At 34.9% G+C, this 21,926-nt stretch overlaps 1 protein-coding gene across 1 annotated transcript; it reads right to left on the reverse strand.

Moving 5' to 3' along the window:
* Window positions 1-5,925: 5,925 nt before the first annotated feature.
* LOC149528459 (uncharacterized) lies at window positions 5,926-8,472 on the reverse strand. The gene has a single exon (XM_089808036.1). It carries the CDS (start codon window positions 8,470-8,472, stop codon window positions 5,926-5,928), a length of 2,547 nt encoding a protein of 848 aa, XP_089664162.1.
* Window positions 8,473-21,926: the final 13,454 nt, after the last annotated feature.

Here is a 21,926-nt window from a genome sequence, read left to right on the forward strand (position 1 = left end):
AGTCCCCAGTGAATCCCTCCCCAATGGGGATAAAGGGAGACAAGATCAAGGAAAGGGGGGAGAGGGGGAAGGAGGAGGTTAGGGAGGTTAGAAAAATCTAATGCTAAGAGGAAGTTGAAGGAGGGAGCCTCATAGGAGGAGTTGGATTTTGAGGATTCGGGCTACCCCAAATGGAGAATGAAGGAAAAAGCGGTTAATTTTGGGGTGGGAGGTATGGAGGAGGTGGAAGAGGAGATTTTGAACTCCTCTAGATTGGAATCAAGAGAAGGAAAGGAGAATACGGAGGTGTCACATGTTTCAGCGACAGTTGATCTGGGGTGTGTGGACCAAACTAAAGATCAATTCCCCGACATGGTGGACAGGATGCCTTCCCCCATTATGATCTCCTCCTCTATTAAAGTTGTTTCCATAGATGCTACTAAACCCTAGTTGTGTAAGATACTACTAAGGCTAGTATGGATGGCCATCTGAGCAAGTTGCAAAAGGCTAGTAATGAGGCATGGGAGAGAATCTAGGCACTGCGCTTGTTGACAAAGTTCATTATAAAAGTTACTCATGCAACTAGTACCACTCTGTGCCTACTCAAGGATGTTGAAGGGGACCTATCTAAGGAGGACTCTAGGATGATTTTTGACTTCCTGGTGGAAGACTGGGTGAATGTCCTCCTGGGGAGGAAAGAGGCCAAGAAATCTTAAGGATTCCCTCCTTTCCTTTTTATGCTGCTAATCCACTAATTTCCAGGTTGTTTATAGTGCAAGGTTATCATGCCTTTTTTTATGTTTTTCTTTAGTTTCTTAATTTTGTTAACAACCATTTTGTTTAAAGCTTGCATATACTTTCTTAATTATGGTTTAGACTTCTATTTTTGTTTCAAGCAGCAATAGGGGTTAGTTTAGTTTTGATGGTTTTTCACTGGTAGTCAATCTATTTGTTTGTAATGGGCTAGGCCCCTAGTTTTGGTTGCTTTTAATTCAAAAAGAAAACTCTATTTTACTAACACTCCAAAATCTCCATTTGAGATTAAGGACATGAATTCAGTAGCTTATGCAAGTGTTCTTGGAATCCTTGTGTATGCAATGGTTAGTACAAGACTAGACATTGCCCAAGTAGTGGGAGTATTGAGTCAGTTTATGGAAGATCCAAGCAAGCCACATTGTGATGTTATGAAAAGAGTTCTGAGATATTTGAAGGGTACATCACAATACCTATTGTGTTATCAAGGTAACTAAGTTGGATCAAATAGATCAATTATCATTCAAGGTTCTGAGGACATTGACTGGGTTGGGGACATTGATAGAAGAAGATCTACTAGTGAATATGTATTCATAGTGGAGGGTGGTGCTATCAGTTGGATGAGAAAATGGTAGAGTGTAGTTGCATTATCGACAACTAAGGCAGAGTACATGACATCTAATCATGCATGTCAAGAAGCAATTTTCCATAAGCGTTTATGTTTTAATGTTGGCTACAATGCAAGAAGAATTATAATTTTAATGTGATAGTTGAAGTATAGTATGTTTATTGAAAAAACCTACATTCTGTGCTAGGAAAAAATAATTAGATGTACAATATCATTTGGTGCGTAATATGGTTGAAAATGGTAAGGTAAATTTAGAAAAGGTTGGTACTCATGAGAATGTTACAAATGAATTAATGAAGCTGGTGAACACAATTAAATTCAAATGGTGTACAAACTCATGGGGCTTAAAGAACTTGACTCATGTTAGCCTTGTTAAGTAACTTTGTACTTCATCAAGTGGGAGATTGTTAGGAAACAAAGTATATTGGGCCTCAATGTACGGTGAGTCCACCATACAAGGTTGGTCTATCATACAGTGTGATAAAGAGATAGTTGCATACATAGAATAATCTACATTGATGTATGGTCATGTTACCTATACAACGAAGGTGGTGTGAGGAATCATTTTGATACGAGGTCAGTACGTTGAAGTTAGTACAATAAATTTAGTATGTGTACCATCATTTTGGTACAGTGTCATTTGTAGTATAATACCACTACAGTGATGATGATGCCCATGGAGTAGTGTGGGCATAATTCTATTGCAACCAACAATTGGTCAAATAAAAGTTGGTAGATAGTTGTGATAGTTGACATACCAAATTTTGCAATGAGTTGTACTCTATAAATGGCTACAAGATTTGTAAGGAACTGAAGTGATGAAAATTAGGTTGATTGTAAGGTAATTTGAGTCTATGTAAAAATTCTGAGTTCATTGTATGTAAACGTATTTATTATAATATAAAGTTGCTCAAGGGTTTTTTGGGTGGTATATTTTTCTCCGAAAGGGTTTCCCATGTTAAATATTGTATTACTCTATGTATCTTGTGTCTGGTATTTTCATACTTCATTTTCTTAAACATCTATGAAATTTAGTAGTTACTTGTTTCCCTGTCAATTTGGCATTCAGAAAGTGTTTCTACACCATTGCTTTCCTAACATGAAATCCTTATTCAAATCATCTTTGATAAGAGGCCTTGCCATACTGACCAAAAAATGCCATTAATTTCCTCATTCAAGGCATTTCCATCCTCCATTCGTACAAATATTGCTTGCAAAGATACAATACTAGATGGAATAAAGTCACAAATTGTTGGAAGAAAGGTCTAAGATCTTGACGTGCTCCATTGCCCAAATTGTTGGAAGAAAGGTCTAAGATCTTGACCCGCTTCATTGCCCAATTTCTAGGGGATTTCTACTAGCAAAAATATTTCCCTCTATTATCAACATTTGCATTTCCAATTGTACCTAGAACCTCTCCTTCAAACAAATGCATTATTTCCAATGTAAAGATATCTCATTCCTAAAATATTTAGGATTGGTCTAGGAAACAATCTATTTAGCTTATTATCCTTAATGACCAAGGATGAAAGTCTTAGGTTACCATGCTCTTGGGGTATTGTTTCTTCCAAACTATTGCTTCGTATAAAATCACAATTTGCCAAACTAGAATGAATTGTTCCATTTAATTGGTTGTTCGCCAAATTTAACAATAAAGTGAAGACAAACTTTGTAATGAATAGGTGTGATATCTTTGATACCACTGTAATGGACACCCTGAAAATGCCCAAAAACTGAACCAACTACTGATAAAGATTGTAATATTTTTGCATAGATTTTGAAACCACATGACATGTATAAGAAAGAATTTATGCAAACTGAAGATTGAAAAACTACTAAAATAATATTAGTTCTCAAACTAATAAAATCAAATACATAGCAATGAGTTCCAAAGGCCAAACCCCAAGGGAATGAGGTCTAGAGTGTCACAAGAGAGGATAGATGTCCTCTAATGCCAAGAACAAATCTATAACTCACACCTCCAAGCTCTTATCAAATGCAATTCACAATAATCCAATGCCAAACAATGAGACTCTCACCCTATTTATTCTTTTCCTTCACCCTTCTAGAAAGAACTAAAATATTAATTAATTGCATTTACTAGAAGTTTCTCCCTTCCAATAATTAATGCACTCTCTAGAAACTTCTCCCTTGCAATACAATATTTAATTGTATTTTTAGAAAATTAAATTACTAGAGGCTTCCCCCTTTCTAATAATTAATGCACTCTATAGAAGCTTTTCCTTGCAATACAATAATTAATTAAATTAATTAAATATAAAGTCACCTTTTAATTTTAATTTATTTAATGAGTTTATAAGGAATTAATTTAATCAATTTCTTATTTCTCTACATAGCCTTTGAGAACGGAAAGGCTAAGAATTCCATTGAATTGCTAAAAAGATGGAGACATTACAGACTTCCCAATCTTGAAGTTATATTGCCATTGAGCAGTAGTTTCATTGATATGGAGACCACATTAATGGCATGAACCCATTCAATTGATTCTTAGATAGAGTTAGAAATTCCATGGGTAGACTAAATAGCCAAGAGGGAATTTCTTCGAGAATATTTTTGTCTGTCAATACCAACTCCGTGAGGAAGATTTGAGTTGAAATCCAATAAAGCAGGATTGCAAACTTAAACCTGCCAACTGGAATTCAAGAATCCAGGTTGTGCTTAAATTTTATACGCAATTGGGGTTATGGAAAATGTTTTCTGAAACATCCAGTTAAGTGAGAGATGGAACAATCATTTACCTATACATAATCCCATCCCACATGGAACAATCATTTATATTCTCTCATCAATTGATACTCTCACCAGACTCGTTCGAGGGAGATTTGAAGCTTAAAAGAGCTTCAGACTCATAATCAGGATATCTACAGACACACAGATTTGACTTGTTGGAGAGGATAATGAATAATACAACGATAATAATTGACTAAAGCAGAGAATTTTTAAGGAACTTGTGCCATTTCACTAAATCTAGAGATTATCATGGCTTGTTTGAAAGACAAGAGTGTTGTAATCCATTTTAGAGATTGAGGAGGAAAAAAGATCAATCTATGCCTGAAAATACGGTACATTCACAAAACAGTCAATGCAGATACAAAGTCTTTCTTTCACTAATAAGACGAGTTTACAATTGATATGCAAAGGCAAATGCACATTCTTTGCTGAGACTCGAAATGAAAGTATTCATAAAGAAAAAAATTTAAATTTTAAACTCAACCTTATATTTGACCCAGCTCTCTTGTTCTGGGAGTGTGTGTTTAAAATTCATAAAGAGAACGTACAAAAAGGGATAAGAAATGAGCCACAAACATATCCTTCGAGAGTCAAGTCACGGTAGTTAGATACACAAGATGACATTTTCTCACGGTAGTTAGATACACAAGATAACATTTTCCCAACTGTGCTAAATTTTTCCAAAGTAATGTCAAGGAAAAATTCATCGTCTTTTCTAGATTACTTTGCAAGAGTGAATGCAATTCAATCGTTTCTTTGAAAATTAGGTTTTATCATCAGTGCCATTTGTAAATTGCTTGGTGCGATTAACGTACATGAACATTTCTAGATTACTTTGCAAGAGTGAATGCAATTCAATCGTTTCTTTGAAAATTAGGTTTTATCATCAGTGCCATTTGTAAATTGCTTGGTGCGATTAACGAGGACGGACGTGGTTGTTCAAGAATCCTAATGAATGGAGAGTTCAGACATGTTTGTTGAACAATCCTAATGAACGACTTTGATTTATATCTAATTTTTATTCTTAAAAATAGCTTGATGTAAGAGAGATTTTTAGATTTGATAAGGATGAATCAGGTCCAAATTCATTCAGAAAACTTCCTGAGTATTATTTAGAATTTTAATTACATTCTTAGTAGATTGTGCGTGGATGTTTGAAGATTGTTGACAAGTAGATTCTACAATCTAAATTTGGAATGATTCTTATCATAACCCTTAAAAAATAAACACTTATATGATTTGGTGTTTAACTTGGTCCTCTTTTCTTTAGAGACATGCGCAAAGACTTCACATCAGAAGATCCAAAGATGTGCATGAGAGATTGTCTTTGCCTACCATTCTTCTTTCAGAATCTCAAATTAAAATGAGATAAAAGATTTTAATTGATTAAACATATAGTTGTATTAAATGCCTAAGACCAAAATTACTTTCCCAATCTGATATTGGAGAGCATATTCCAACCTCTCTCAAGAATTACCAAGAATTACCAAAATTATCAAATTCTGAAGATTAAAATTCTCCTCAATTGTCTGTTTTCAAGCACTTAATCTTGAGTCCAATCTAATTAACAATACAAAAAAATTGAATAATTTAAATTTAAAAAAACCTTATATTTTTTTTTTAACAACGAATGAATAAAAAAAACTTCTCTTAAATAATCATCTAATAAAGTGACAAAGTAATTAGAAAGTCATCAGTAACTGTGTGCTTACAAAGATGATAGAAATGGTTTAATGTTTTTTTCTAGATTAAAAAACTATACTACATATAGTAAACTTACGAAATTAGTTCAAAAGATGTGAAGAAATAATTTTTCAAAATTGCCTATTGCGTAGGGAAGGAAACAGGAACTTTAAAACATCATCAACCCCGTTGAAGTACTTCTTTCTCCACTTCTCTCTTACTGAAAGCAACAATATAACAACAATAAGGAAGCCTGCACCATATGACCATCCTACTCCAATTTGATACGATGGTATTTCCTCCCTGTCATCTTCATCTCTACCTTCACCGCCACTGTTTGGAGGAGGAGTTCTGTATTTTGGCCAAGAGCAATTCTTTGGAAGTGGGCATCCCTGCAAATTTGGATTTTCTGAATATGATGTATTTTCAAATGTGATTAACTGTCCTCCCTGCGGTATACTTCCAGAAAGATTGTTGCTGGACAAATTTAAATATGCCAAATAATTCAGAGATTGGAGCTCTGAAGGAATAAGTCCGGAAAATCTGTTTGAAGAAAGGTCCAATGATTCAACTTGAGTCATATCCCCCATACTATGCGGAATTACTCCACTAAGATTATTCATGGATAGATTCAGAAATCTCAACCCTTTCAACTTCCCAAAACCAAGTGGAATGTCTCCATTCAATTGATTGTTGGAGAGACTTATGCCAATCAGTGTGGAGAGAATATACGGGTAGTATAGATCTGTACCTTTGGGATTCATATTCAAATCATCTTGATAGGAACCTCTGCCATGATGAAGAACGAATTCCATATCGTCCTCCTGCAAGATATTTCCGTCCTCTGTTGGCACAGACATTGCTTGCAAAGATGCAATGCTTGGTGGAATAGAGCCGGACAAATTGTTGGAAGACAAATCCAAGATCTGAAGCTGCTTTAGTTGCCCAATTTCTGGAGGAATGCTACCGCTGAAAAGATTTCCCTTCATTATCAAGATTCTAAGCTCCGAAAACATGCCAATTGTCTTTGGAATCTGACCTTCAAATGAGTTATGCCCAATATCAAGAACCTTTAATCTTGAAAAATTCAGGATTAAACTGGGAAACACTCCATTTAACTTATTATTCTTAATGACCAAAGAGAAGAGATTTCGGTTGTCAAACTCCTGGGGTACCATTCCTTCTAAACTATTACCTCCCAAATTCAATACTCGAAGAAAATACTGAGAATTCGACAAGCTGGGAGGAATTGTTCCGTTCAATTGGTTGTTCGCCAAATTTATCAATGAAAGTCCGGACGACAGACTGCCCAAGCTTGAAGGTATATTTCCACTGAGCCTATTGTCGTTGAGCCTTAGTTCTCCAAGATATGGAGGCCACACTGATGGCATGGCCCCGCTCAATTCATTCCTAGACAAATCCAAGAGCTTCAAATGAGGTGAGTCAGATCCAAAAAGTTTGCCTTGCAGTTGATTTCGTGACAGGGTTAGGTATTCCATGGGCGGACTAAATAGCCAAGAGGGAATTTCTCCATAAAGATTGTTGTCTGTCAATTCCAACTCGTGGAGTGATATCTGAGTTGAAATCCAGCCTGGAATTAGGCCACCTATATAACAGGATTGCAAACTTAAAAAATCCAACTGAAATTTAGGAATCCATGTTGTGCTTATATTCAATACGCAGTTGGAAAGTTGTAAAGCACGCAATCCAGTAAGGTTATGGAAAAAGGTTTCTGAAATCGTCTGGTTTAGGGTAAGGGAGAGACTGGTAATAGAAGACGGAAATGCAGAGGAAAGAATATTCTCACTGAAGGGATTTCCATCAGCGGTTAGGGTTCCAAGTGAGTGGAGATGCGTGAATGAGGATGGGAAAGTTCCAGTTAGGTTGTTGAAGGACACATCCAAGCAACTGAGAGAAGAAAGATTGCCCATAGAAGGGGGTATTGGACCACTTAGTGAATTGTGAGAAATATACAGATTATTGAGGGAGGAGAGACTGCCTATAGAAGGGGGTATTGGACCACTTAGTGAATTGTCAGAAATATACAGATCGTTGAGAGAGGAGAGACTGCCTATGGAATATGGGATGTTTCCACTGAATTTATTCCCTTCTAGACATAGATTGGTTAGAGAAGAAAGATTTCCAAAACAATATGGGAGGCTTCCATTGAGTTGGTTTCCACTGAGATCAAGAGAAGTAAGATTAGTGAGCTCACAAAATGTAGAAGGAATTTCCCCACTCAACCTATGACCTGCTAAATCCAAAGACTGCAGGTAAGAAAGTTTGCCTAAGCAGAAAGGAAGAGTGCCTGTTAATCCATTGCCATTAAAACTCAGAATTGTGAGAAATTGAAGGTTACAAAAACTATCAGAAATGATGCCCGCTTGGATGTAAAGGAAATAAACACCAATGTATTTTACGTGGTTCATTTCGTTGTTGCAGGTAATCCCATCCCACGCGCAACAATCAGTTCCATTCACCCATGAATTGAAACTCCCATCGGACTCATTCGAGGAAGATTTGAAGGTTAAAAGAGCTTCAGACTCATAATCAGGGCATCTACAGAGACATAGATTTGGTTTGTTGGATAGGGTAGTGAACACTAAAGCGACAATAATGAACTTAAACAGAGAATTCTGTGGAGCTCCTGTCATTTCAATAGCTTTAGAGATTACCATGGCTGCTTTGAAAAACAGAGTGGTGTAATCCATTTTATAGAGATTGAGGAGGAAAAGAGAGCAATCTGTGCCTGAAAATACGCTCCGTCTACACAACAACTAATTCAGATACAAAGTCTTTCCTTTTAGCATAGAAAATACTTCATATTTCACATGCAAACGGAAAATACAAACAGTTTTCTTAGAGTGAGGACTGAAAATTATTTGTGAAAGGTCATAGTAAAGATTTTAATTCAAAGTAGACAATGTATTTGGCCCTTTACTTTCACAGTCAGGTCAAGAGTCAAGTCAAGCTAGCGGGCACTGTACGAAACCAATTTTCCACCAGTGCCCTATTCGCTGTTTTCCAACTTTTTAGCGTGTATGACAGGCTGGGAAATATTAAAGGTCAATATATATTTGAAATATTACAGGTCAATATATATTTATATATATTTTTTGGTTGTATTTATTCTATCTTTTTAGTGTGTATTTTTCAATTAGATAATATAAGATAGTATTGAATCTTGATATTGATTTTTATTTTTGCTTTTTTGATGAAGAGGATGGATGTGGTTATTAGTACTTGTGTAGGCTAAGTACTATTGTGACAAATTTTGGATTTCATGTGTTAACTGGTGATTAAATTTTTTCATTTTGATTGTCAGAATTTTAAATTATTTTTATAAAACTATTGCATTGTTTATAGCATAGATGCAAGATTTTTAACTTTGTAATTTTTACAAAATATTCTTATATGATTTGATTGTATGAATCAATTTCACTATTATATGAGCATGATTATGAATTTTAAAACATAATTTGAAATAGATATTATCATGTTCTTTTAGAAATAATTAAATTGTCATTCAATTAAAAATTCTAAAGCAATAATATATTGTTTTAAGAAATATTATTATATTTTATTAATTGAAAAATATTATTATTTCGATATTATAAATTTTTTTATAATATAATAGTAACATATATGCAAAAGAAAAAATATATATATATCAATAAGCATATTTACAAATAAAATTCAAATTCCAATTTAAATTAATTATATTTTATAAATAAAAATTGGTAATTATTTATATAATTATAATAGAAAACTCTTTATTAATATAATTATAAAAAATATAACAATATAATACTTTTATTACTTTAAATGTTTTATATAATATAATTAATTTATTAAATTAAATTAAGTTAAATTTATATGGAAAGTAATAAGGCATTGTTTTAATATGTCATATTAATAAAATAACAATCTCAACAATTTTATAACTATTTATGGTTCTTAAAATATGATAATAGAAAGCATAAATCAATCCTTTTATCCTTTCAATTTGTAAATTACAAATGATCGTGGAAGAATACATTGTTTGCATATTGTCATATATCTTAATAATCAATATGTTTACCCTTATAGTTTGTAAACTGGAAATGATTGGAGAAGGCAAACATATTTTTTGGATATTATTATGAAAACCTTTAGTTGATTGCACTATTATTTGAGCCTATTTTTTAATTTTGTTACATCAAGTAATAATAAGCTAACACATAGTTTTGTAAATTAGCTGTATAAAAAGTTATGAAGTTAGTTGTCAATTTTGGGTTGATGTATTATAACAAATTAAAGTATTATTATGTGTATTGTATTTTTAATATTATAATTTTTACAATTTTTTTTCAGTCAATTAAAAATATTATATATACATATATTATACAATCTTTTAAGAAATACTATTATATAGTATTATTATAAAAATGATATATAAGAAATTTATTAAATGAAAACTTAATTTTTACTAAAATTGTGGCAAGTACTAAGCCATTATATGGCACTTGTTGACTTTGTTTTAGATCTATTTCCTACAGTTGGAAATACCTTGTTGAAATAAATTTAAGGAGGATAAATGAGATATTGATTTAGAATGGAAGAGTATGACTCAATAAGAGTGATTTTGAATTCAATTTCAAGAGGGAGAATAAATTGCATTTTTGCAAATGGTGCATGTAAGATTGGGATTGATTTGGTTGTTGAACTTGATATTTAGATGAATATATTATATGATTAGGTCTATTTTGGATTTGACGAATTCTATTTATTTTATATTTAACTCATTGATAAAGTGTTATTGTCTTATTAATAGGTATTATATTATAATTTAAAGGTTTTTCTTATTTAATCAAATAGATATAACATGTTTAACTAAATTTATATTGATGGAGAGAAAACTAGAAGTTAGATTTCTATCTAATTAATCAATTGAAAATAATTATATAATTAATTAGTGTTAAGATGATGTGGGAAGCTTGGAGTCATGGTTGTATTCATGCAACTTCTCTCATTGATTTTTGAGCCATGTCTATCTAACATCCAAACTTTGAGGGGTCACTAGACCATTTGAGCCATTTTTATCTAACATCCTAACTACTTTAAAATAACACGTCAAGTTGAGATGACCCTGATTGGCTAATTTTTCATATCTGCTTAAGGCCATAGTTTGGCTAACCACGATCCTGCACATACCCACATGCATCTATATATAATGTGTACAAGTTGCATCCTTCAAACTATATACATTCAAATCATCTAAAATTAAACATAATCTAAACTTAAAAGTATTAGATAATAAAATAATATTTTTGTAATTTAACATGTTTAAATTAAACTAGATGTCCCTTTAAGACATGAACATTTAAAATCATACATTTTTACATTTACATGCTTAAAATCTAAATTTAAAAGTTAGTAAGGAAAGAGTGAGGGAATAAAAGGTGAGAAGAGAGAATAAGGAGAGAGAAAGTGAGAACAGAGAGAGAGAGAGTGAGAGTAACCCAAGTGACTAAGAGATAGTTCTTAGAGAGCTTGAACATAAGCTTGGACAAAGAAGTGGGATCTAGAGAAAGTGAGGAGAGAGAATGGGTCCAAAAAGAAAGCTTAAGGAGAGAGATTAAGGAGAGATGAAAGTTAGTGACAAGATAGAAATCTTTCAAGGAGAGAGATAGCATGAGGAGAGACACCTAAAAGAGAGTGACAAGAGAGAACAATTGAGGAGAGAATGAGGCTCGAGAGAGGAAAGTGAGTTAAGAGAGAGAATTTTTTTAAGGAGAGAGATAGTGAGGACAACTCAAGTAAGTTGGAGATAGAAAACTTGAAGAGAGAGAGTGAGGAGAGATCAAGGAAAGTGAGTGAGGAGAGATCAAGGAAAGTGAGTGAGGAGAGAGAAAAATTTCAAGGAGAGATATAACTTGAGGAGAGTAAGTGAGGAGATAGTGAGCAAAGAGACACAAAAGTGGGTGAGGAGAGGAAAAACTTGATGAGAGAGAAAGTGAGAAGAGAGAGACCTAAAGGAAACATAAAACTTTCTCAAGAGAGCATGAGGAGATCTAGCTCTTGTGACGAGGGACAAAGTGATGAGACAAACTAAGGAGAGAGAGTTTGAGGTTTCAAATGTTTACTAGTGTTTTTTTTTATGCACACAGTTTAACTAAAGATATAATGTTTTAAGTGGTAATTTTTTTCATGTATAACATAACTATTTAGGTATAAGTGTTTTAAGTGTTTAAGCATGTAGTTTAACTAGATTTCAATTTTTTTTGTATATAAGCTTACAAATGTCATTATATAAATTTAAGTTTAAAAAATTTCAAGATTTCCTACTATTTTTAAAAACAAAACTATTAAAAAATTATATATTTCCTAATGTTTATTAGAAATTAACACTATTAATTAATTAAAAAGTACAAACTAAAATTCTAGCTATTTCCTAACTTATATAACTAAAATTTAATACATTTAATTAAATACTAATTAGAAAACTAATTTTTAACTATTACATTAATCAAATTAAACAACAACAACATTGAAAAATATTTTAAAAATTAAAATTAATGGGGCCTACCTCACACTCGACCAAGTGTCATTGTAGCTCTCTCTCTTTGATGCTCTTCTAGCCCCTTTGTGCATAGATGAAGGGATAAAGTACACATACCGCTATTTAGAAGGCGATGGGGACTCGGTGAAGTGGGACTCAACCGAGTCCCCCATGATACGTTGGCACCAAATGGCACCTAGGTGGACTTGGTCAAGTCGCACTCTATCAAGTACAACTTGGCCGATCGTCCCTAGTTGTCCTTAAGTATGGCAATCTGTTGGAAAATGAAGATGGGGTAACTGAGAGGGGAGGGGTGAATCAGTTACCACAAAAACATTTTCTAAAGTCCCAAAGATGCCTTAAACTTAGTTGCTGCTGTACAAAAATTACTGCTTAAAACTTGATAGATGTTTAGTTAATTTATGAAGCATTTACTGAAATAAGCGACTATGCAAAAGAAAATAATCATTAACACAGTGGACACCAGATTTACGTGGAAACCCAATATGGGAAAAACCACCAGCAACTAGTCACCAATTTTCACTCTTCTGAAGTGAGCCCTGTTAGGAGCCAACCCTGTTAAAGGTTACAAAACACACTGTTAGGTGTGACCCTGTTAGAGGATTTAATCACCCTGTTAGGAGTGGCCTTGTAAGAGGTCTTTTGAACAATTCAACTGAATTGCCACCCTGTTAAAGGATTTATGAAATGGCTGTTAAAACAACTCTGTTAGGAGATTTTGGAATCACTGTTACAATGATTAGAAAGCAACAATGAATGATCTGAAAATACATGCAACTTATCTTGCTGAATACAGATCTCAGTTTAGCTCCACGAGATCTTTACTGATCAAATATATCTCTGCAGCTCCAAGATTTCCTCTGCTCAATTCTGCTTAGGCACACGCAAGTCTCTTCCTTGCACTTCCTTGCACTATCCGTACATGCTCTCTCTCCTTTTTTTCGCATCTTGAGCACCTCTTTATATATTATTCATAATACCAGGTCAGCCCAACCAACTTGTCAAAACAATTCCAAAGTCGGCTTGCCCAACCAACTTGACGAAACATATTCCAAAGTCGGCTTGAACTAAAAAACAAAATTCTTCACTGGCCGACGCTACTTGGTCAATACAGAACAAAAACTTTCTTCCTGTGTTAACCGGCAGAACTCGGTAAAAACTACAATTATCGGGGAATTCGGTAAACCTGCCACTTCCTTTGGAAACCGACTGGACTCGGTAAAAGCTGTCTTCGACTACCGAGTGAGCTCGGTGAAAACTTAGCTTTCCTTAGCTTACCGTGCGAACTCGGTTAACACTAACTGTTCGCTACAAAATCTTTTGATACCCGAGTGATCTCGGTAAGAACTAAACTTTCCTTAGCTTACCGAGTGAACTCGGTTAACACTAACTCACCGTGTGACATACAAGAACGCTCGGTATACACTGCAAAAGGCTTTTACTGACCGACTGAGCTCGGTAGACTCTATAAACTGTTTTCCTGGTTGATAGAACTCAGTAGACTCTGTCTGATAACTGATATGACATTTGTGTAACATCAAAGACAATACACAATTATTTAATTGTATCCAACAATCTCCCTCTTTGGCATTGATGGCAACACAACATGTCATAGCAGAAATGAAATTTGAAAGCAAGTCTACTGCAACACAACACAATTAACAATTCTCCCTCTAAGATAGAGAACTCTCCCTCTTATAGTAATCTCCCTCTGTGAAGAAATTACTTAATCAAATTTTGGATTTCGGAAAAGATATGACAGTAAAACTCTCCCTCTTTGACAACACATGCCAAAGACCATCTAATTTCAAATAAATTTCATTGTACCTTTAGTACTGATTCATATGCAATATTTCCTTGATTTGCTGCATCAACTGATGATTGTTCAATTTTGTAAGAGCTGATGCATCACTAAAACTTATTTTAGTGAACTTCAAATAGGGGAATAACCCCTAACTTACCTCTGAGATACAAAAATGCATCCTTAGGTAAAGGCTTTGTGAATATGTCAGCAATCTGTTCCTTTGTATGTACATATTCCAATCTGATTTCCTTGTCCTGCACCAATTCTCTAACAAAGTGATACTTGATTGCAATGTGCTTAGTCTTAGAATGCATTACTAGATTTTTAGATATATTGATTGCACTTGTGTTATCACAAAACATGACGACTGGTTCCTTGATTTCCATCTTCATGCCTTGTAGCAATTGCTTGAACCAAACGATATTAGAATAGTTTACTGCTGCAGCAACATACTCTGCCTCTGCTGTTGATTGAGCTGTACAGTTTTGCTTTTTGCTTATCCAAGAAACCAACCTCTTTCCAAGAAAGAATGCACCTCCACTTGTGCTTTTTCTGTCATCAAGGTTTCCTGCCCAATCAGCATCAGTAAACACTTTTAAGTCTAGGTTTCCTCCAAGTTTATACCATAATCCATAATCTTTAGTTCCTTTTAGATATCTCATTATTGTCTTGATTGCCATCATGTGATTTTCTCTTGGTTTGGCTGAAAATCTTGCCACAATTCCAACTACAAGAGCAATATCTGGCCTAGTATGAACTACATTTGCAACTTTCCAATCATAGATCTGTACAATGTTTGATCTATTTCCTTTGAATCATCTTCTTTGGTAAGTTTTAGTCTAGTACACATGGGAGTTCCAACTGGTTTACAGTCTTCCATACCAAACTTTTTCAATATCTCTTTGATATATTTTTCTTGAGTGATGTAGATGCCATTCTTGTTCTGTTGAATTTGAAGTCCCACAAAGAATTTGATTTCACTGAACATTGACATTTCAAATTCCTTGCTCATTTGTTCTGAAAATTCTTTGCAAAGATCATCATTCCCTGTGAAAATAGTATCATCTACAAATATTTCTGCCAGGACAATCTTATTTTCTGGTCCTTCCTTGATATACAAACTACTGTTATCATTATTTCTTTGAAATCCAATTTGAATAAGATAGCTATGCAATCTTTCATACCATGCTCTAGGGGCTTGTTTCAGACCATACAATGCCTTGTGCAATTCGCAAACCATGTTCTTTTTATCTGGATCAATAAAACTTTTAGGTTGTTCAATGTAGACCTCTTCATCCAGTATACCATTTAGAAATGCTAACTTGACATCCATCTGATAAACTTTAAATCCTTTGTAGGTAGCATATGCTAATAAGGTTCTAACACCTTCCAATCTAGCAACGGGAGAAAAAGTTTCTCCATAATCTATGCCTTCTTCTTGAGAATATCCTTTGCACACTAATCTAGCTTTGTTTCTTGATACTTTACCATTTTCATCCAACTTATTTCTGAAAACCCACTTTGTACCGATTACATTTTTGTCTTTAGGCCTGGGTATAAGAGTCCATGTTTTGTTTTTCTCTATCTTCTCTATTTCTTCATTCATTGCTTCAATCCAATTATCATTTTCTAATGCATCTTTGACAGTTCTAGGTTCAAAATCAGCAAGTAAACAAGTACCTTTCAACTTACTTCTTGTGATGGTTCCATCAGATTTATTTCCAATGATCTGATCTGCTGAATGATGTCTCCTGACATATTTGGCTAGAACAGGTTCTTTTTCTTTTGGATGAATTTTGTCGTTATCTTCTTGCATTTCTCCTCCTTTCTCGGTTTGGTCTGGCTCGATATCAACTGGCACGGTATGTACCTGCTCGATTACCTCAGGCTCGGTAATCTCTAACTCGATATTTTCTGACTCGGTAGACGTTGGCTCGGTAGATGTTTCCTGCAACTCGATTAGTGATGACTCGGTAGAAGAAGATTTCTGATTCTCAGATGCAGTTGATATTATATCCGAATCACTGAAGATGAATCTTTTGTAATCTTCTGGTTCTTTTTTGCTTTCTTCTTCAGTCTTTTCTGCAAATTCATCAACTTTCACATGTATATTTTCTATGACTTTGTGAGTAGATAAGTTCAAGCATCTATATGCTTTACTCTTGCATGAGTATCCAAGAAATATACCTTCATCACCTTTTACATCAAATTTACCTTTTCTAGATTCTTTCAAGATATAACATTTGCTTCCAAATACTTTCAGATAACTTACATTGGGTTTATAGCCATACCATATTTCGTAGGGAGTTTTGAATGAGTCCTTTTTTAACTGTACTCAGTTTAAGGTATGAACTTCTGTACTGATAGCCTCCTTCCAGTATTTGATAGCAACATTCTTTTCTATCATCAAGGTTCTTGCACAATCCATGATGGATCTATTCCTTCTTTCAGCTATGCCATTTTGTTCAGGTGTACCTGGTGCTGAAACTTGTCTTTTGATTCCTCTTTCAATACAAAAGTTATTAAATTCATGTGAAATAAATTCACCACCTCTGTCTGACCTTAGGCATTTCAGTCTTTTCCCTGTTTCTTTTTCTACTCTTGCCAAATACCATTTGAACTTTTCAAATGCTTCTGATTTGTTCCTTAGGTACATGATGGTCATCATTCTTGAATAATCATCAACAAAAAGAATAAAATATTTTTCACCAGTATAGCTTTCAGTTTCAATAGGTCCACATAAGTCAGTATGCACAATTTCTAATAAATCTTTAGACTGATAATTTTTGCTTTTGAAACTAGACTTACCCATCTTTCCAATTTGACAATTCTTGCATAAACTGACCTCTGGTTTCTTTAAATCAGGAATGCCTCTCACTTTCTTGAATTTTCTTATCTTTACCAGATTGTCAAAATTCACATGACATAATCTTTTATGCCATAACCAACTCTCTTCTATTTGAACAATAAAACATGAATGTTTATCAAGTTCAAGATAGAACAAGTTACCTTTAGTTTGAATAGCAGATCCAATCAGCTTTCCTTTACCGTTCAGCAGTCTTGCTTTGCCTTGGATGAATTCTACTTTGAGTCCATTGTTGAGTAACTGTGCCACACTCAATAAATTGTGCTTTAGTCCTTCTACCCAATAAGCATTATCACATACAAGTTCCTGGGTTAGAGTGATTCTTCCTTTTCCTTTGATGCAACAAGGTTCATTGTTTCCAAATCTTACACTGCCACCATCATACTCTTCAAATTGATCAAACTTTGTTTTATCTCCAGTCATATGATGTGAGCAGCCACTATCAATGATCCATGTATCATTCTTACTTATGTGAGAGATGAGTGCCATTTCTTCATTTTCAGATTCATCTTTTACAGCAATGTAAACAATCTCATCCTCTTCTTCATCATTAGAATCATTAGAATCTTTAGCCATAAAACATGATTTCTTACTTTTATCCTTAAATGATTTGAAATCTTTCTTACTATTCCATTTATTATCTTTCTTTTCATCTCTATCTTTCTTGTTTGGACACCTTGCAGCAATATGACCGACTTCTTCACATGAAAAGCAGATTAGGGGTACTTTACCTCTGTATTTACCTCTTCCTCTTGAATATTTCTTTGCGAGTAGGGCTTCAATTACTTCAAGGTCGCTGTCAGAGCTCTGATCTGATTGATCTTCACTCTCTGACTGAGATTCCTTCTTCTTTTTGCCTTTGTCCTTGAGTGAAAGCTTGGCTTCAAATGCAGACTCAATGTTCTTTGCAGCTGGAACATAATTATCAAAATTATCTAATTCAAATGATGTCAATCTTCCAACTATGGCCTCTAGGTTTATCTTGTGATTGGCCTCACACCTTCTTTCTTGAATGGCTGATACCCTGATGGTATAAACTGGAAGTAGAGTTCTAAGAACTTTACTTATGATTGTCTCTTCACTGATACTTCCTCCAGAAGCTTTGATAGCACTGACACATGCTTTAATTCTTTCAACATATTTGGCAATATTTTCATCTTCTTTCATTTTCATCTGATCGAACTGTCCTCTCAGACTTTCAGCTTTGGCTCTTCTGACATTGTCATCTCCACCATAGATCTCTTTCAGTCTTTCCCACATTTCATAGGCAGTAGTGCAGTCCTTGACATCATCAAACTCTTCATAACTCAAGGCAGATGCAATATCAATCATCATAATGTTATGAGTCTTCTTTATAGCAATGTCATTGACTGATAATGTACCTGATGGTTCTACATATTTCTCATCAAGATATTTCAGACTAGTGTCACCAATGGAAGCTAGATGAGTCTCATTAATCCCTGCCATGCTGAGAAGTTGTTTCGGTAAAGCCTTGGGATTTCCCTCTTATAAGACATCTTGATCTTTGCCTTAGATCTTTGAAATCTTCTCCTGCAAGCACCAAAAGCTCTGATACCAATTTTTGGAAAATGAAGATGGGGTAACTGAGAGGGGAGGGGTGAATCAGTTACCACAACAACATTTTCTAAAGTCCCAAAGATGCCTTAAACTTAGTTGCTGCTGCACAAAAATTACTGCTTAAAACTTGATAGATGTTTAGTTAATTTATGAAGCATTTACTGAAATAAGCAACTATGCAAAAGAAATTAATCATTAACACAGTGGACACCAGATTTACGTGGAAACCCAATATGGGAAAAACCACCAGCAACTAGTCACCAATTTTCACTCTTTTGAAGTGAGCCCTGTTAGGAGCCAACCCTGTTAAAGGTTACAAAACACACTGTTAGGTGTGACCCTGTTAGAGGATTTAATCACCCTGTTAGGAGTGGCCTTGTAAGAGGTCTTTTGAACAATTCAACTAAATTGCCACCCTGTTAAAGGATTTATGAAATGGCTGTTAAACCAACTCTGTTAGGAGATTTTAGAATCACTGTTACAATGATTAGAAAGCAACAATGAATGATCTGAAAATACATGCAACTTATCTTGCTGAATACAGATCTCAGTTTAGCTCCACAAGATCCTTACTGATCAAATATAACTCTGCAGCTCCAAGATTTCCTCTACTCAATTCTGCTTAGGCACACGCAAGTCTCTTCCTTGCACTTCCTTGCACTATCCGTACATGCTCTCTCTCCTTTTTTTCGCATCTTGAGCACCTCTTTATATATTATTCATAAGACCAGGTCGGCCCAACCAACTTGTCAAAACAATTCCAAAGTCGGCTTGCCCAACCAACTTGACGAAACATATTCCAAAGTCGGCTTGAACTAAAAAACAAAATTCTTCACTGGCCGATGCTGCTCGGTCAATACAGAACAAAAACTTCCTTCCTGTGTTAACCGGCAGAACTCGGTAAAAACTACAATTACCGGAGAATTCGGTAAACCTGCCACTTCCTTTGGAAACTGATCGGACTCGGTAAAAGCTGTCTTCGACTACCGAGTGAGCTCGGTGAAAACTCAGCTTTCCTTAGCTTACCGTGCGAACTCGGTTAACACTAACCGTTCGCTACAAAATCCTTTGATACCCGAGTGATCTCAGTAAGAACTAAACTTTCCTTAGCTTACCGAGTGAACTCGGTTAACACTAACTCACCGTGTGACATACAGGAACGCTCGGTATACACTGCAAAAGGCTTTTACTGACCGACTGAGCTCGGTAGACTCTGTAAACTGTTTTCCTGGTTGATAGAACTCGGTAGACTCTATCTGATAACTGATATGACATTTGTGTAACATCAAAGACAATACACAATTATTTAATTGTATCCAACAGCAATCATCCATGCACTTACCCAATGAAAATTAAGAATGTGAGATGCAGGTTTATAAAAAATATTTATTGGTAAACATTGGGTATTGGCATGCCATGATCTTGTGCATGCCCTATTTTTAGAAAAGTACTTGATAGTTTGAATCATATGTATCTTTATACTTGTCCTCTTTGAATAATTGAAACATAATGGGTTCCTATAACCAAGTACATTATTTTCTTGTATCCATGTGATATATGCATATTCATGAGATCTAGGGTTTAATGAATGCACTACAATATAGAAATAAATGTATCTGCATGTTTTGTGCCTTCTAACCCCTCATTGCAGGAACATGTCAACAATGAAGCATGACCCAATAGGAATCTAGCATATTACATCAAATTCTTGGACATAGTCATTGAGGGTGAAGAGAGAAATCAAGACAAAATTGAAGACCCAACTAATTCACCTATCTTTTTGGTTGGATGAGTTAGTGATGTTTTAATTAATAGTAAAATCTAGGGAAAAGTTACACTATATTCTTTCCAATGGATATGCTCTACACTACTTTTTATTCTTATTGAGAAAGTTTCTCATTTTTGTTTTAATGTAATAACTGCATCCACTCATTCCATTGGAAGTAGCCAATAAGATAAACTAGTTAGTTATATAATTTTAGTATAAACACTAATACATTTGGCATCGATTTGTGATGACTAAGTGTCACAATTATGATGGCAATGAGTCACCACTACTACGGTAATAGATGTCATTTTTTTTAGTCACAAATTATGACGTCTATCCTCTGATGTTGCAATTTTGATGCTAGTCCATCGCAATTTAGCCATTCTATTCCAGCACGGATCCTGTCCCACTGCATGCGGCCGCTGTCGCAATTCCAACGCCCTCCCCATGCTTTGCGATGGGGTCGCATCAGCATTTGGCCACGGGGTCCCTCTAGCGGCAGTCTTCCCATTGCTTCCCTAGACGTCACAATTGCGTCGTCCATTTCAAATTGCGACGAGGACGTGACAGCACTTGACAGCACAGTAGCTGTGGCGTCACCACCACCGATCGTTGCAATTCTTCCAATGACATCGCAATTGCGACGTCTGTGTAAGAATTGCGACGGTGACGCTATGTCTGTGATGCACTTTCCATCGCAATGCTTCTGTGGATGTCGCAATTGCAATGTCGACGGCTAACACTGGGGTGGGGCCGTTGTGGTGAGGACACCAACTACTGTCGCCGCCACAACGACCCCGCTGCAAGCATATTCAACCTGTTGTGCCTTCATCCATGGTGTTTTTGGTACTTTTGGATGGAAATACATTTAGTTTCTTGACTATATTTCTGCAACCTATGTGGATGCATAAATTTTACACATGACCCATTCATTTCCCTTCCCTTATAGAGAAAAGTACCATTTTTGCCTCCCTGCCAAAAGGAACATAGCAAGATTCATTAGGACTAAAAGAAATTTTCTCAAAAGCAAACATATACACTACAACATTAATACAAAAAACAACCACCTGAAATAAGGAACCATGTTCCAGAGATAGGAGCTTAGCAGCCTCACTCTCATTATCTATAGAATTGTGAACCACACTACCATTCTCTAGATGCTCACCAGCTACAAGTTTACGATTTGAATCATTTTTTGGAAGTTTAGTAGCATGATGCCGAGTAATAATACCTGTCAAACCATTTGTAGAATGTTTGACATTCTCATGATCTATTAGCATTAATTTTTGAATAAGCTTCAGAATTTCTACCAATATAGTTCTCATTATCATTGCTCATATCACAGTTTTGAGAATGTCTAACAACCATAATATTAAAATTACCCACAGATTCAGTTCCCTTTATTTCAGATTCCTGCTTCTTAACATTATTACTAGACCCATTCGATGTGCATCCATTACTTATGGTATGACTTGACTAGAAGACATTATTTGTTTGAATACCATTGGTTCTTGGAGGCACCATCTGTAATGTAGCATCATGATCTACTGATGA

The sequence above is a fragment of the Cupressus sempervirens genome, chromosome 11, assembly GCF_028749045.1.
Source record: "Cupressus sempervirens isolate cs-2001-9-10 chromosome 11, ASM2874904v1, whole genome shotgun sequence".
NCBI lineage: Eukaryota > Viridiplantae > Streptophyta > Pinopsida > Cupressales > Cupressaceae > Cupressus > Cupressus sempervirens.

Excerpts from the sequence above, each read along its gene's own strand:
- LOC149528459 (XM_089808036.1), bottom strand. The coding sequence starts at position 8,472 with ATGGTAATCTCTAAAGCTATTGAAATGACAGGAGCTCCACAGAATTCT.